Source organism: Thamnophis elegans, chromosome 5 (genome assembly GCF_009769535.1).
Source record: "Thamnophis elegans isolate rThaEle1 chromosome 5, rThaEle1.pri, whole genome shotgun sequence".
Taxonomy (NCBI): domain Eukaryota; kingdom Metazoa; phylum Chordata; class Lepidosauria; order Squamata; family Colubridae; genus Thamnophis; species Thamnophis elegans.
In genome coordinates this window covers 38,273,124-38,290,172 of record NC_045545.1, presented here as the reverse complement: position 1 = coordinate 38,290,172, position 17,049 = coordinate 38,273,124, and the positions used below count along the sequence as shown (strand labels likewise).

Here is a 17,049-nt window from a genome sequence, read left to right as displayed (position 1 = left end):
TGCTTCCAGAAGTTGCAAATGCTCCAACACTGGAAGTTTTTAAGCAATTGGATAAACACTTGTCTGAAATGGTGTAGGGTTTCTTGCCTAAGCAGAGGGTCAGATTAAAAGACCTCCAAGATCCCTTCCAACTCTGTTATTCTGTTAAGAAATGTATTTGTTCTCTACAGTATCTGTATTGGGCTAGCCAATGTAGAGGCTATTTCAATCAGTTTTTCCCATCTGACACATCAAAGGTTAAACAGCTTTCTTTCACACCAAAAAAAAGCTTGACTCATTGCTATGTCCAAGTTGTGCTCAGACAGCCATAAAACAAGTGTTACTTTTGCTATTTATTCTACCTGTGGTTTTAATCAGAAATGCTAGACATATCCTTGTATAACTACTCTCCTAACATACTTTTTGCTAGAATGAAACAGAATGACCTTGCCATTTTTTTAAATGTGTAAGATGGCAATCAATTGTTTTACCATAATTATAGCACCTGCCCTTCTAACCTATCTTGTAGTAGGATTGCTTTAAAATTATATTAAATGAGCCTAGGAGCAATCTGTATTCATCTTCACAAAATAGCTAAGGAAACTCAAGGACATTAGTAGAGTCTCATCTGGACTGTGTTGGGGCTGGCTCTTGGAAACTGTATGGACAACTGTCCACAACTCTGACCTGTGTGCCCAGAAGCAACCAACAAGGCTTCCAGCATTGCACTGGCAATGAACACATTCATTCCCTTGCCCATTGTTGTCCCCTTCTTTTCATGCCCCTCAATCTTACAAAGCTCAGTTATTTTTGCTATGCTATCATTTACTGGATTAATGCTCCATTGATTTAGCTAAGGTTTAACTAAAAAGGCAGAACCATACAAAATGAAGACTTGATTTAGCAGACCGTGGCCTCTAGTTTGTAGCACAGGAGAACCATTTGGTCCTCTCTGCTGCAATCTAATGATTATCTGGGCTTCTGCAGTACAGGTAGTGCTCAACTTACAACAGTTCATCGACTGTTCAAAATTACAATGAAAAAAGTGGCATGACCATTTTTCACATTTAACAACCACTGCAGCATACCCATGGTCACATGATCCAAATTCAGACCCTTGGCAACTGACTCATATTTATGATGGTGGCAGCGCCCTGGAATCATCACCTTTTGCTACCTTCTGACAAGCAAAGTCAATGGGGAATCCAGATTCACTTAACTCTGTTGCTAACTTAACAACTGTAGTGATTCATTTAATAATTGTGGCAAGAAAGTTCACAAAATGGGGCAAAATTCACTTAACAAATGGCTCCCTTAGCAGCAGAAATTTTGGGACGCGTGGTCATAAGCTGAGGACTACCCCCTGTACATTTTGTGCAATTGGTATTCTTGAAAATATTGGGCAAGGTGTGGGTGGCAAAGAGAAGCCTTGCTTACCCTGTCTTCATTATATTTATCTCTCTGAATAAACTACTTTTAAGCATAAATAATTGATATATTGATAACTGCTAAGCTTATATCAATTTATGCCAGGGGTGTCAAACTCTATTTCATTGAGGGTCGCATCAGGGTTGTATTGACTTCGGGGGGCCGTGGAGGCCATGGCCATAGGCAGCTTGACATCACTCGTGTCAGGGGCGCCTCAGGCAGCCCAAGTGCTCTGCCAGTGAAAACAGGCTCCCAATCTCCGTTTTCACTGGGATGGCCTCCTGCAACCCGTTTTTACAGGTAAAAGGTTGCAAGAGGCCATCCCAGCCATAAATGAAGATTGGGAGCCCGTTTTTGCTGGCAGAGGCACCACAGGCCAGTCCTTTGCTGTCTTCAGAGCATCCCAGATCTAAGCACCCAGCGCGAGTTGAGTTTGACACCTCTGATCTATGCCATCAGAAACAAACATCTTTTATAGAATAAGTTTCCACAGGTTCCAGCATTTACCAACACTGATAGAGCAAGCTATTGTATATAAACAGGAAGCAAACCCCACACTTACTTGTACTTGTGATGTTACCTAAACAGGGAATAAACATCTGCAACAACCAAGCACTAATAGCACCAAGAATTCCACACAAGGTCAACATTTTGAACACTTAGAGATGTGCTCCGGGACTGGGCGGCTGGCTCTGTCTGCCACTGCCATTGCTGTTCCGGGCACCACCACCCCTCCTCCTTTCCTGCCGCAGCCTCGCTCTGCCCTGCCACCACCGCTGCAGGGCTTCTCACTGCCCGACGCTTTAACTGTCACAACCTCGGCTTTTGGGACCCTGCGTCTGGCCTCTTCTGCTATGGTTGCCGCCGTCCACTGCTGCCCCAGGAACGCCTCCTCGGACGGCGCTGTTTCTCAGACCATCTTGTCTTCGGTGCCGTCGAGCGATCACACACACCCCCAGCTGCCGCCATTCCTGGCTCCGTCCGGAGCCTCACTTTCTTCTTCTCTTCCGTTTACCTTTCAGACTACACCACCACTGCAACGACTATGATGATCTTCTGGCATGTCGGCAACTTCTGCGTTTTGCCTCGTGTCACACACCTCTTACAGGAGGAGACGACGGAAGACGAAGAAGACGTGGACGGGGATCCAGCGCCCCTTCCAACTGGCGTCTACCCCCTCCTCTCCCCCCCCCCAACCACTTCAGCCACCCTAGACTTATGGACCCTTTTTTGCACTTTTCTAGACCTCGCAGGAGGGAAAAAGAGAACGAGGAACTCTCCCTCCCAAACCATCATCAGTCCCAGCTATTCGAACTTGCACGCACCGCTTGGGCGGAATCAAGATCTGCGTTTAACCTGTTTGTGGAGTGTGTGTGTGAATGTCTGAATGAAGAAGAATGTACCCACTTTTAACTTAACTAATTTATTATTTTATTATATTGTTGTATTTTTTTAATGATTATTGTGGGGGGTGTATGAGGAGAGTGCTTGTGTGGTATACATGATAGGACTGAGAGTACGGCCTGGAGCCCCCTCCACTGAGTGCAGAAGAAGAAGTGGATGGAGGCCCAGACCTGCCTCCCATCCTAGAACGAATGGTATGCGCTGCCTGCTGGGAAGAATGGAGGCCATGGGAGGGGTGGGTCTACGGGGATGGGGGAAGGTTGGAGCATCTCGGTTAAGACCGGGAGGGGCAGATATGACGGGAGCTGCAGGGCTAGCCATTACCGGGGAAGAAGGGCTCGCTACATCACAGCGATCCCTTGTTCTGGCCCTTCAAGTTCAACTCAAGGACCTGGTGACAGAGGAAATCAGGGCCCTGGTCTCAGGTTGCTGTTGCTAAATGCCAGGTCTGTGGTTTATAAAGCTCCCCTCGTCCGGGATGTAATATTAGACGAGGGGGCAGACCTGGCATGTATTACTGAAACCTGGCTGGGCCATGAGGGAGGAATCCCCCTCTCAGAAATATGCCCAGAAGGGTTCCAAGTGCTCCACCAACCACGACACCAGAGAAAGGGGTGGGGGAGTGGCAGTTATTATCCGAAAGTCATTAGTTCCTCGCAAGATCCCTGCTCCAGGGATCGTGGGGTGTGAGTCTCTTCTCGGGAAGTTGGACCTAGGGATTCAATTGGGCTTGTTTCTGACGTACCTAACTCCCAGCTGCGTCACAACAGCCCTGCCTGCGCTCCTAGAGACAGTAGCCAGGTTGGCGGTGGAGTTCCCCAGACTAATGGTACTGGGGGACTTTAACCTGCCATCTCTGGGCGAACACTCTGACGGGGCTCAGGAGTTCATGGCTTCCATGACAACCATGGACTTGACCCAAGTAGTTCAGGGTCCGACTCATAGAGCGGGACACATGCTCGACCTCGTATTTCTCTCGGGGCAGTGGAGACGTGATCTTGAATTAAGGGGAATAGAGATCTCGCCCTTGTCATGGTCAGATCACTCCTTGCTGAGGCTTGACTTTGGGAAGCTACTCCCCCATTGCAAGGAGGTGGAGCCGATTAAGTGGTTCCGCCCCAGGCTCCTGATGGACCCATTGGGATTTCAGAAGGAGCTTGGAGAGATACCTGACTCGACTCCCTTGTCCACAATCCGACAGAGTCCTTGGTCGCTGCCTGGAATGCTGCGGCGACTGAGGCGCTGGATCGGATTGCGCCTTTGCAGCCTCTCCGCGGCAGTGGATCCAGGAGGGCACCTTGGTTTACCGAGGAACTCCGGGAGATGAAGCACCAAAAGAGATGCCTAGAGCGACGCTGGAGGGCTAGTAACTCCGAATCCGACCGAACACTATTAAGAGCCTTTATTAGGACTTATTTAGTGGCAATACGGGCGGCAAAATGTGCACATTTTTCCGCTCTTATTGCGTCCGCAGAATCTCGCCCAGCCACCCTGTTTAGGTAACCCGCTCCCTCTTGAAGGGTGAGGATTCAGGGGAACCCTTACAGGGAAGGGCTGAGGAGTTCACTCAGTTTCTGTCGGACAAAATCACTCAGATTCGGGCAGACCTGGACTCCACTTGGGCAGTACTAGCGGAGATGCCGAGGGAGAGTCTTGATCAGATTTCCTAGAATGAGTTCGAGCTTGTCACCCCTGAGGAAGTGGACAAGGCCATGGGAGCGATGAGTGCCTCCACCTGTTTACTGGACCCGTGCCCCTCCTGGCTGGTCTCGACCAGAAGGGAGGTAACACGAGATGATTACGAACGCGTCCTTACAGAAGGGATCTTTCCCGCAACCTTTGAAGGAAGCGGTGGTAAGACCCCTCCTCAAGAAGTCTTCTCTGGACCCAGCTATTCTTAAGAACTACCATCCTGTCTCCAACCTTCCTTTTTGGGGGAAGGTTGTCGAGAAGGTGGTGGCTCTTCAACTCTGACGGACCTTGGATGAAGTAGATTACCTAGATTCCTTTCAGTCTGGTTTCAGGCCTGGGTACAGCATCGAAACCGCTATGGTCGCACTGACCCATGTTCTCTGGCAGGCCAGGGATGGGGGACATTCCTCTATCCTGGTGCTCCTTGACCTCTCAGCGGCCTTCGATACCATTGACCATGGCATCCTTCTGCGACGGCTGGAAGAGGTGGGAATGGGAGGCACCGTTTTACGGTGGTTCTCCTCTTACCTCTCCGACAGGTCGCAGTCGGTGTTGGTTGGGGGGCAAAGGTCAACCCCTAGGCCCCTTAAATATGGTGTGCCACAGGGTTCGGTCCTGTCCCCCCTCCTATTTAACATCTACATGAAGCTGCTGGGTGAGATCATTCGTCAGCACGGGGTTAAATACCATCAATATGCGGACGATACGCAACTGTTTCTCTCCACCCCGTGCCAGCTCAGTGTAGCGGTGGACATGATGTGCCGATGCCTGGAAGCTGTCAGGATCTGGATGGGAGTGAACAAACTTGCACTCAATCCTGACAACACCGAGTGGCTGTGGATGTTGCCCCCGAAGGACAGTCCAGATAGTCCATCCTTAACCCTGAGGGGTGAGAATTTACACCCCTCAGAGAGGCCCCGCAACTTGGGGGTCCTCCTGGATCCACAGCTGACATTGGAAGACCATCTGTCGGCTGTGACCAGGGGGGCCTTTGCCCAGGTTCTCCTGGTGCATCAGTTGCGGCCCTATTTGGATCGGGAGGCACTTCAAACGGTCACTCACGCCCTCGTCACCTCAAGACTAGACTACTGTAATTCGCTCTACATGGGACTGCCCCTGAAAAGCGTTCGGAGACTACAATTAGTCCAGAACGCAGCCGCGCGAGCAATATTGGGTGTACCAAGATACACCCACGTTATACCTACCCTCCGCGAGCTGCACTGGCTTCCTATTGGTCTCCGATCGCAATTCAAGGTGCTGGTCATTACCTTTAAAGCCCTACATGGCTTAGGACCAGGATACCTGCGAGACCGCCTATTGCCGCATACCTCCCAACGGCCGGTGAGATTGCAGAGGGTGGGCCTCCTTCAGGTGCCGTCAGTCAGGCAGTGTCGGCTGGCAGCTCCCCAGAGGAGGGCCTTCTCTGTGGCCGCTCCGACCCTATGGAATGAACTACCCCCAGAGATCCGGACCTTACCCACTCTCATGGCCTTCCGAAAAGCCGTTAAACCTGTCTATTCCGGCAGGCCTGGGGCTGTTGATCTCATTACTGAGGTCCAGCCCCGATCAGATTGGGTGCATGGTGATGTTTTAATTTTTTTTTCTTTTATTTTTTCACTAATTACTTTCTTTTGTTTTGTAAACCGCCCGGAGTCCTCCGGGATTGGGCGGCCTATAAATCCATTAAATAATAATAAATAATAATAAAGACATGCCTAAGAAATAAATCTCAGCTCAGTGGTTTAATATTCAAAGCAAATACCTGATTTATGCTGGATGGGTTTCACTGAATAGAAGCCTGGTGGAGCCTGACAACATGTTTCATTCATAAATGAACTTGATGAAGGATTACTTTGTGTCTGAAAGTAAACAAAAAAGTCTCTGTTTATTCTCCCAATTAGTTCTCTCTGTGCTCACTCTGGCATATAACAAGAGAAATAACAGATGACAAATCTGTTCTTTATTAATCTATACAAAACATTATGACTTGTTTGTTGTAGCAGAATTACTATATATAGCATGCACATATAAAGTAGACCGGCAACAAAGTTTCTGCCCCCTCCCTGTTCCCTGTTCATTTCTTCGTTATCTCATTTTATATATTCGCCAGGAGTAGATCTCCTTAATATTGTTGGCCATATTCAGTGACAACACAATTGTATTAGTCAAGTCATGATTCCATGGGGTGGCAACAATTTGAGACTATAATAGTCATACTTCAAGAATTCACAAATTCCAGAAGAGAGTTAAAATATTTTCAATTAACTTCTACATCACATTACTTGATCTTTCAACTGCTCTATATCTATCAAACATACACTCCATTTATTTCAAGTATGCATTGTATATGTATATATGTATATATATTATACGTTACAGAGATAACATAACCTATACATTCCTATACTATAAACACAAAGACTTCAACTTCTGAGCATGATTCCAGGTGCTGGTCCATCACCTATAAAGCCCAACATGGTCACTTCGGGTACTACCTGTGTCCCATAGTATCTGCCCAGTCAGTGATCTAACAAGTTTGGCAGGCTCTGGTTTCCATCAAATAAACAATGATAGTATGGGGTGCCGCAGGGTTCGGTCTTGTCCCCCCTCCTATTTAACATCTACATGAAGCCGCTGGGTGAGATCATACGCCGGCACGGGATTAAGTATCACCAATATGCAGACGATACGCAGCTGTATCTGTCTGCCCCGTGCCAACTCAGCGAAGCAGTAGAAGTGATGTGCCAGTGCCTGGAGGCTGTTAGAGTCTGGATGGGAGCAAACAAGTTAGCACTCAATCCAGACAAGACCGAGTGACTTCTGATGTTTCCTCCCAAAGATTGTCCAACTGTTCCATCTCTCAGGCTGGGGGGCGAAATTATACGCCCCTCAGAGAGGGTTCGCAATTTGGGAGTCCTCCTGGACCCACAGCTGACTCTAGAACACCATCTGTCGGCTGTGACCAGGGGGACCTTTGCCCAGGTTCGCCTGGTGCACCAATTGCGACCCTACCTGGATCGGGAGGCCCTTCAGACAGTCACTCATGCCCTTGTGACCTCAAGACTGGATTATTGAATGCGCTCTACATGGGGCTGCCCTTGAAGAGTGTTCGAAGACTCCAATTAGTCCAGAATGCAGCTGCGCGAGTGATTGTGGGTGCACCAAGGTACACCCACGTTACACCTATCCTCCGCGAGCTGCACTGGCTACCTATTAGTCTCTGAATCCGCTTCAAGGTGCTGGTCGCTACCTATAAAGCCCTACATGGCATCAGACCTGGGTACCTGAGAGACCGCCTCCTGCCGATTACCTCTCTCAGACCAATTAGATCGCGCAGGTTGGGTCTCCTCCGGATTCCATCTGCCAGTCAATGTCGGCTGGCGATTCCCCGGGGGAGGGCCTTCTCTGTTGCAGCTCCGGCCCTGGAACGAGCTCCCTGTTGAGATCCGGACCCTTACTACCCTCTCGGCCTTCCGCAAAGCCACCAAGTCCTGGCTGTTCCAGCAGGATGGGGGGAGCTGAGAAGCATCTACCTTCACGGAAATTGTGAATGTTGGTTTTGTTTTTAATATGTTCTCTTTGTCTCGTTCCCCCCTTTCCCTTGTCTTTTGTGAGCCGCCCGGAGTCCTCCGGGAGTGGGCGACATACAAGACAAATAAATAAAATAAATAAATAAATATCTGTCAGGACTCCAGATGTGTGACTTCTCTGTAGCAGTACCTGCCCTCTGGAATGAGGATCCCCGCAAAATTCAAATAGATTCCTATCGACTACTATTCCTTTAAATACCTGGCTCCTCACCCAGGCTTTTGATGAGGATGACTTTTGGTTCCCCTCCAGGTATCCTTTCTTTGCCTTCATTGTACTATCTTGTACTATTTTCCCCCTTAATTTTGTTCAATCAAAGCTATAGCAGCATTCTTAAATGTGGTTTAACAATTGTAAACCACCCAGATTTACTGGGTGATGAGCAGCATATAAATTTTATTTTATTATATATACAAAAATGTGTAATCTTAGTTAACAGCTTTTAGCTAGTCTTGGCACAAATGGCCAGATCCAAATATTATACTATGGATATGATATACAGGTAGTCCTCGACTTACGACTACAATTGAGCCCAACATTTCTGTTGTTGAGTGAGACATTTATTGAGTTTTGCCTCATTTTACTACCTTTCTTGCCTCAGTTGTTAAGTGAATCACTGCAGTTGATAAGTTGGTATCCTGGTTGTTAAGTGAATCTGTCTTCCAAATGGACTTTGCTTATCAGAAGGTCATAAAACGGATCACTTGACCCTGGGACACAGCAACAGTCATAAATATAAACCAGGTGCCAAGCATCTGAAGTTTGATCACGTGATCATGGGGATGCTGCAAATATCATAATTATGAAAAAAGGTAATAAGTCCCATTTTTCAGTATCATTGTAACTTTACAAAGTCACTAAACAAACTGTTGTAAGTCGAGGACTATTAGGTGAAGGTCTAGCTCTCTGGAAAAGTCTACAATGGTGAGAATGGTGGAAGGAAAGAGAAAATGACCAGCAATAATGTGAATGGACTAAATTACAACAGCAATGAACACGTTGTTGGAAGACCTAAAGACCAAGTTGGGAACAGAATGTCATGGAGAAAATCTATCTATGTGGTTTATTTATAGTTGGTCAGTCAAATGTTTAGACTGTATTTGGCATTTATTTCCACCTATCAAGTCCTCCACAATGACTTAGATCAGTTGTGCTGGCTGGGGGATTCTGGGAGTTGAAGTCCACAGGATTTAAAGTCGCTAAGATTGAGAAACACTGACCTAGATAATAAAGCCAAATGCAGTCTAAACATCTGGCTGACTATGAAATATTATCAAATACATTACAATGTGAAACCATAGCTGTCGATTTATTAACTGGTGTTGGCCTTCATATACATCAAATTATTCCCAAGAACTGAGGTTAACATAATATATCCAGTTCAATATATGTGCAATCGAAGCAGACTGAAGGTTTGTAACAGACAGATGGAAATTTTGTCAATGCCCAAATTTTCTAAATGCTGCCCAATATATTTTTGTATGATACCCAGTGTGCTAACAACCACTGGGACTGCCACAGCCGGTCTACGTCATAATCTTTCAACACTGATTTTAGATCATGATACTTTGTAAACTTCAATTCTTAATTTTTTATTCTACTATTCCAGGGGTGTTGCCACATCAATTATCCATAGTTTCTTCTTTTTAACTAGAGTTAAATCTGATGTCAGCCAAGACTTTATCATTTTTTTTATTTGAAAACCCCGCAATATTTTAACCTACTCATTTTCAACTATTTTTAAACTATATATTTCCACCAATTTTTCATTAACAGCACGTAATTTTAGAGATGTTCCAGAGAATCATAATGACAGAGTTATGGTGTTGTTAATCAATTTGTGCAATTTTCTTGCATGAGCTGAATATATAATCTATAGTTTCTTCTGCCTCTTAGCACAATCTGCACTTTGAATCATTTAATGATTTTTCAATTCTGGCCTTGATTGCATTAGTTTGAATAGCTTGTTCTTAAACAGCCAAAATAAAGCCTTCAGTTTCTTTTTTTAATGTTTTAGTTTTAAACTCATTGCCAGATTTTATCTTTACACATTTTCCACTCAATCATTTTTAGAACTTGACCGTTTTGTTTGATTTAAAATAATCAAATCTTGTGTTTAGTTTTATAAAAATAATTCCAACATGAAAAAAACATTTATTTGGGTTAATCATTTTCTTGCTTTGTAAGTCCCACTTGTATACATTTTATTGGAACACTGAATAAAGAATGATAAATTTCTAAACACTAGAATTCAATGGCACTTTAGAAACTGGGGTGAGAGAACTCATTTCTGAGAAATAAGTCCCATGTAATTCAAAAAGGTTTGTTTCAAATAAATACCATATTTTTTGGAGTATAAGACGCACTTTTTTGTCTCAAAAAAGAGGCTGAAAATCTTATACATCAGATACAGCATTTTTTTTGCCTCCTGAAGCCCCGCCCCTTCACCAAAATGGCCGTGCATACCTTTATGGAGGCCTTCAGAGAGCTCCGGGGGGCTGGGAAGGGCAGAAATGAGCAAAAAATGGTCTGTTCCCCCCCCCCCCCCCGGGAGCATTCCATAAGCCTCCATAAGGCTATGCATGCAATTTTTTTGACAAAAAACGGACCCATTTCCACGGAAAATGGGCCATTTTTTGCTCATTTTGCCCATCCCCACAGGAACACTCTGCAAGACACCCCCCCCCCGACTATTCATGCTTTTTTTAAAAAAATGGGCCCTTTTTCGTGAAAAACAGACCGTTTTAGGGAGGTTTGCAGATTGCAAAAACTCCCCCCCTTTTGGAAAGCTCTTTAACTGATTACCGTATTTTCACGCATATAACCCGCGGGTAATGTGCGTTTTTTTACCTACACAGCACGCCCCTGCGGGGTATAAAAGTGGGCGGGGTATACGGAAAATATTTTACACAGGTTAACTAAAGGGAGAGCTTGGGACCACCACTTTCCTCGCGGCAGTGGGCTGGGATGCAGATCAGCGGGCGCCCTTTGCGCTGGCCTAATGTTTTCCACCCTGACAGAATACTATTATTTCTGAAAGGCAGCCTGTGAGTTTAGCGGATGAACGGCGGAGGCGACGCTCCCGGGATGCCGAGGGAGTTCGAGGAATTGGGAGGCAGCTTTACCTCGGCTCCCCGTTCTCCATCGGGGGCACGTGCAACCAGACTGGAAAGGGCTGAGGAGACTTGGCTCGGCGGCTCGGGCTCCTTTTCTCCCTTTTCCTGCTTGGGTTTCGGGACGCCTTCATGAAAACCCCGCCCCTGGCTATGGGCGAAGCGACCAGGAAGAAGGAGGCGAGAGGAAGCGCAGGCGGTGCTCGGCAGCCCGGATTCTGCTTCGCCGCCAGTTCAGCAGCTCCTCGCCTTCTCTGGCTTGGAAGTCCGGCAGGAAGGGAAGGGGAGGCGGTGGCTGGCCTGAAAACGGAGCCACAGCCGCGCCGCCGCCACCGCCTTCCTGCCGGACTTCCAAGCCAGAGAAGGCGAGGAGCTGCTGAACTGGCGGCGAAGCAGAATCCAGGCTGCCGAGCACCGCCTGCGCTTCCTCTCGCCTCCTGCTTCTTCCTGGTCGCTTCGCCCATAGCCAGGGGCGGGGTTTTCACGAAGGCATCCCGACAGGAACGGAGGAGAAGGGAAAGTGCTGAGGTCGGGGAAGGGACGGGAGGCGGGAACGGAGGAGAAAGACTGGGCGAGCTGGGGAGGGAAAGTGCTGAGATGGTGGAAGGGACGGGAGGCGGGAACGGAGGAGAAAGCCTGGGCGAGCTGGGGAGGGAAAGTGCTGAGATGGTGGAAGGGACGGGAGGCGGGAACGGAGGAGAAAGCCTGGGCGCTGGGGAGGGAAAGTGCTGAGATCGGGAAGGGACGTGCTGTGATTGCGGGTTATATAAGAAGGCGGGGTGTATAAAAACTTTTTTACATAAATCTTGAAAACCTGCGCGTTATTTGCGTGGGCGGGTTATTTGCATGGGCGGGTTATTTGCGTGGGCGGGTTATTTGCGTGAAAATACGGTAACCAGAATTAGATTGATCAAGTGCTGTGCCAGCAGAAACAAAGTCTTAGGTGCTACAGATTGTCAGCGATTTTCTTCTCCAGTACATGGATAAATACATCTGGAAACATCTCCCTCCCTACCTACTCTCTCTCTCTCTCTACTGTATTTCTCTCTCTCTCTCTCTCTCTCTCTCCCTACCTACCTATTGTATTTCTCTCTCTCTCTCTCTCCCTCTACCTACCAATCTACCTACTCTTTCTCCGTCTCCCTACCTATCTACTGTATTTCTCTCTTTCTATTTCTCCCTCTATCCCTCTACCTACCTACCTATCTACACACACTCTCTCTCCCTACCTACCTACTGTATTTCTCTCTCTCTATCTTTCTATTTCTCTCTCGCTATCCCTTTATCTACCTACCTACCTACCTACTGTATTTCTCTCTCTTTCTCTCCCTCTCTATACCTCTACCTACCTACCTACTTTTTTTTTAATTTGCCTCTTCAAAACCTTGGTGCGTATTATACTCTGGTGCATTTTATACTCTGAAAAATACGGTATTTCTGCCTTAAACTTGTTTTTCAAGCTCACCTATTAAATCGTCCCAGCCAACTGGTCAGAAAAAAACAAAAGTTAAACATATACCAGCTGTTTCCAACCCACTACCCTTCAGATTTAGACTACAACTCCAAATATTCCTATCATACATGGGGTATCGCAAGCCCTAGAGACAACTGTACCTACTCCATACAAAATTGATTCCAGAAACAACTGTTGAGCAGAAAAAGTTAGGCCTCTACCATCTATCGCCAAGGCATTATCTGTTACTCTAATATCTGTATCATGAGATGGAGTTAATTAAACCTGCTTGAGGATTTTTGCATGAAATTTATTGAAGGGATAAGTAAGATGCAGTGTTTATAAAACTTCAGCTATTAATCATACTGAAACACCAGAGATTTATAGTTTTCATGATGTCCAAACACATTTATTGCCAAGGTACACTATAATGGTTAGGTATTAGGCAAGCATGACACAGAAATTGCTTCTCTCACTTTACTTTGTAGTGGAAAAAACTCTGCTGGAAGAGTACATTCAGTTCTGGTCACATTTAAAAACCAGACATGAAGCAGCTGGAAAGGATAACAAATAGTCTGATAAATGAGACATACAAAGCTTGACTGCGGTTGCACAGCTCAAAGAAAAACAATAAAATAATGATTTGCAAACAGTTTTCCAAAGCATTGTTAACCTTGAAGGTTATATTTTTACTAGCTAAAGCAACCCCAAATCTAGATAGACTATTAGGAATAATTTAAGAATATTAGCAAGCTGAAGTCTGTATTTATAGTATTTATTGACTGCCTTTTATTTACATGTATTATAATGTGATAATATGGCAAATCTTCCTCTTCCTTTGATGTTTAAATTAACATTTTGTTGGCCAGACTTAAGGAATATTCACTGTTGTGGATTTTCAGGAATACAAAACAATGTCCTTGGGATGGAGGGGATGTGTCTGTCTGTCTATCTGTCTCTCTCCAAAGAAAGTGAAATAGGTTTGGTTAGGATTTCTATTTCTATGTGTCATAAACCTTCATTCAACTGTAGTAGTCTCTGGAGAATCATCTCTAAGAATAGAAAGAATAACAGCACAAATTTACCAGATTCCCCCCCCCCCCAAAAAAAAGCTTAACTATAACTTTTAAAAATAATGATAACATGGAACAGGAAAACATCAAAACATCCAAGTGAACCTAAATAGTTCTAACAAACAACTGGGGGTTCTTTGTATTTTACCATAATGGGACTAGGGAAACTCTTCAGGTCCGAACTATTATTGGGCCTCATCAAAGTAGACATCTGGAAACAATGAAAACATCAGGATTAGCCACAACCTTTAGAAAACCCTTAATATAACTGAAATTCTCAGAATAATATCTCCTTAAATGGAATCCACATGATTTGCAAGATACCATTGGGAAAATTGGAGATAATTTTATTCCATTACTGGAAGACATAGCCAACACAAAATTGTACCAGGTGATTTATATTGTATTATATCAGTTCTTGATAATCATTTAGTGGAATGATTTTTCTGATTTTTTTTAGTCTTTTAAAGCAATATATAGTTATTTATGTTTAATTAACGATGCCCTAACCTCAATGAAATTTTTAAATCCCTCGCTCATTCATGTGTACTTCCTTCATTCTTTCTTCTTATCCTTTTATTATTATTTAGATACCATCTTTTAATAGGTATCAAAGAAGCCTTCCCAAAACACCTCTAGCATGGTGCCTTTAAAAACAAAAATCAATTCATTTTAGTATTGTTTACATAACTAATAGGCTTAAAGCACAAAATGTGTTTGAAAGAAGCTAATTTATTATCAAAATGATTCTCTACTATTTTTATCATATTACAGATACTTTGTAAATCCAATTCAACATATTTTACATTTTCATAGAGTAAGCTTCTATAAATATGAAGTACTCTTTGAGGAGTTTATTTTGATGGTTGTGGGAAAATGAGCAGTAAAAAGAAAGAGCAAAGGGAAATAAAATGAAAAAGATCAAATAATAATTGCCAATAAAAGTGGCCATTCACAAAACTGTCATTGGGTGAGATATATATATATGTGTGTGTGTGTGTGTGTGTGTGTGTGTGTGTGTGTGTGTGTGTACATATACATATACATATATATATCGTTGTATTGTGAACATCTTTTTCATTTTATTTCCCTTTGCTCCCTTTGCTCTTTCCTTTTACTATTCACTTTCTCATAACCATCAAAGTAAATAAATTGCCCAAAGAGTACTTCATCTTTGTAGAAGAGTATGCTTACTCTATGAAAATGTAAAACACAATAAATTGGATTTAACAGTATCTGTCAGATTGTAAAAAAAATAGTAGAGTAGCAGGTTTCTTATCCCTATGTGTTAATAAGCTAAAATAGGATTAACTTTCATAATAAATTTAATTCAGCTTCCTTCCATTGAAATATTATTCCACTGAAATATTTTGCTCAAGGATGTCCCCCTGAGATCTGTAATATAGAATTAAAATGAGAATTATTTATGAGAAATATGACATAGGTGGCTCACAACAAAATCATTAAAACAACATAAAAATGCTTTGTATCATTCCTTCCATGGCGCCATGAAAACCCATATTCCATATACATTGGCTCATCCCCATCCTAGCTTAGTCTTCCCAGCATTCAGGAAGGCTAACAAGATTGGGGATGGAAGGTGTGAATCTCAGTGGGAGCCTATTCCAGACTCAGAGCAGCTACAGAGAAGGCATGCCTCCAAGGTCCCACCAGATGACAGCATTCAAAGGAAAGGGCCTGGAGCATTCACCTATCCAACCTGGTGGGACAGATAGGTTCCCTCAGAAAAAGGCAATTTTGCAAAGAACCTGGTTGGTACAGAGGTGAACCGTGAGGTATCCAAAATTCCCATATAAATATTCACCCAGCCAACCCACCTAGCAGATTGTGGCTGACCTCAGCTCAGAAAAAAATAAGCACGATCAAATATGGTTAGTAAACTGATGGAGACCACCAGAAAATCCACTTTGTAGACTAGATTGGGAAATGTTTAAAAACAAAAAAATGAAAAGGCAACAACAAACCACTTCCATATTTTGGCCAAGAGATGTTCACATATGTGGTCATTTCATTAGCAGGAGTGAAATATTAATTGAGAAGACTATCCAAGTACATATATTTATAGTATAATAAATGTGTTTGTGTTTTGAAGATGCCATGTTTTTCTTTTGTTCTTTTTATTGCCAATATTGCCACAACCAATCTTCATATACTGTTGTGAAATGATTCGTAAAAAGGCCTTGGCCCAATTACTTGCAAATATATCCCAAGTTCAGACATCATGAGACACATTTCATTCTGTAAAAATACCTATCCCAGATTTTTAAAAAAGCAGTGTCTGAATATAGAGACACAAATACAGCCCAGGCCCTTTAAATAATGCCCTTACAAACCCCAAGCTCAATAGGTAAATCGGGCAATATTGCAACTAGGTTTTCACATCTCCTTTCTTTCATCTCTCTCTCACATACACACAATGGACCCACAAGCACCTAACCTCCTGAGAACACGGGAGTCTGAAAGAAACCTTGCAAAAAACCGCCTCATTTTCCAACACGTGGCGCCCCATTTTCTCTTTCCCCCTTCCCCCACCGCACCCCAAACTTGCTCAATCAATCCTCTGTATTACTGGGGAAACTATGGCCACTCCCTACTCTAGGAGAAAGCCAAATGCCCCACCCGGTACCCGACATCTCCCAGCCCCAGCCAAGATTCTTTGAAATCTCCCAGCCCCAGCCAAGATTCTCCCTCACCCGCAGCAGTAGCAAGGTTTCTTTCAAACTCCTGTGTTCTCAGGAGGTTAGGTGCCCTGGCACCGATAGTTCTACTCCCGCTCCTCCCCGACGCTCAGCCGCTTCGTCTACCTCTGCGGTTGCCAAAGGGCATCCCTTCCTACTCACAGCCGGCTCCAAAACCCACAGGCCGCCACGCTTTCGACAAAGGAGGAGCTACAAGCAATTGCCCCTGCCCCCCTTAGAAGCTTTGTAAGCCGGGGGTGGGGAAGTATGCGCATGCTCACACCTGCCGGTCGTGGGAATCACCCTTTCGTAGTAGGAGAGCTTTTGGAACCAGCTTCCGGAAGGCCGGACTGGGTGCCAGAACGCACATGCGCAGAGCACGCGAAAGTAGGGAGAAACATTCCCCGCTCTCGGTTTTCTAACTCACTCGGGTGGTTTGAGGGATGAAGAAACCGGATGCTGTAAAAAAAAAAAAAGTCCGCGGGTAGGACAGCAGAAGATCTGTAGATTGCTCCCTTTCCTGCTAGCTAATGCTTTAAGAATGGGGAATGGCCCGGCACAACTCACACGCTGACGGTCTGCTCCAATTTTAGGGTGATAAAAAGGATCATGCGGCGGTA

At 44.7% G+C, this 17,049-nt stretch overlaps 1 protein-coding gene across 5 annotated transcripts in view; it reads right to left on the bottom strand.

Moving 5' to 3' along the window:
* MKNK1 (MAPK interacting serine/threonine kinase 1) overlaps positions 1-16,770 on the bottom strand; it is a 36,074-nt gene extending 19,304 nt beyond the window's left edge. Inside the window, exons 1-3 of one of the 5 annotated variants that reach the window (XM_032218299.1) lie at positions 16,713-16,770; positions 13,879-13,941; positions 6,266-6,362 (exon numbers count right to left, since the gene is read on the bottom strand). In XM_032218299.1, coding sequence (XP_032074190.1) covers positions 6,266-6,362; positions 13,879-13,941 — 160 coding nt within the window. In that variant the 5' untranslated portion in view covers positions 16,713-16,770. Of the gene's footprint in view, positions 1-6,265; positions 6,363-13,878; positions 13,942-16,555; positions 16,679-16,712 lie in introns of those variants that run through there. The other 4 variants (XM_032218297.1, XM_032218300.1, XM_032218302.1 and 1 more) reach the window with 4 other exon arrangements.
* Between the last annotated feature and the right edge of the window lie 279 nt (positions 16,771-17,049).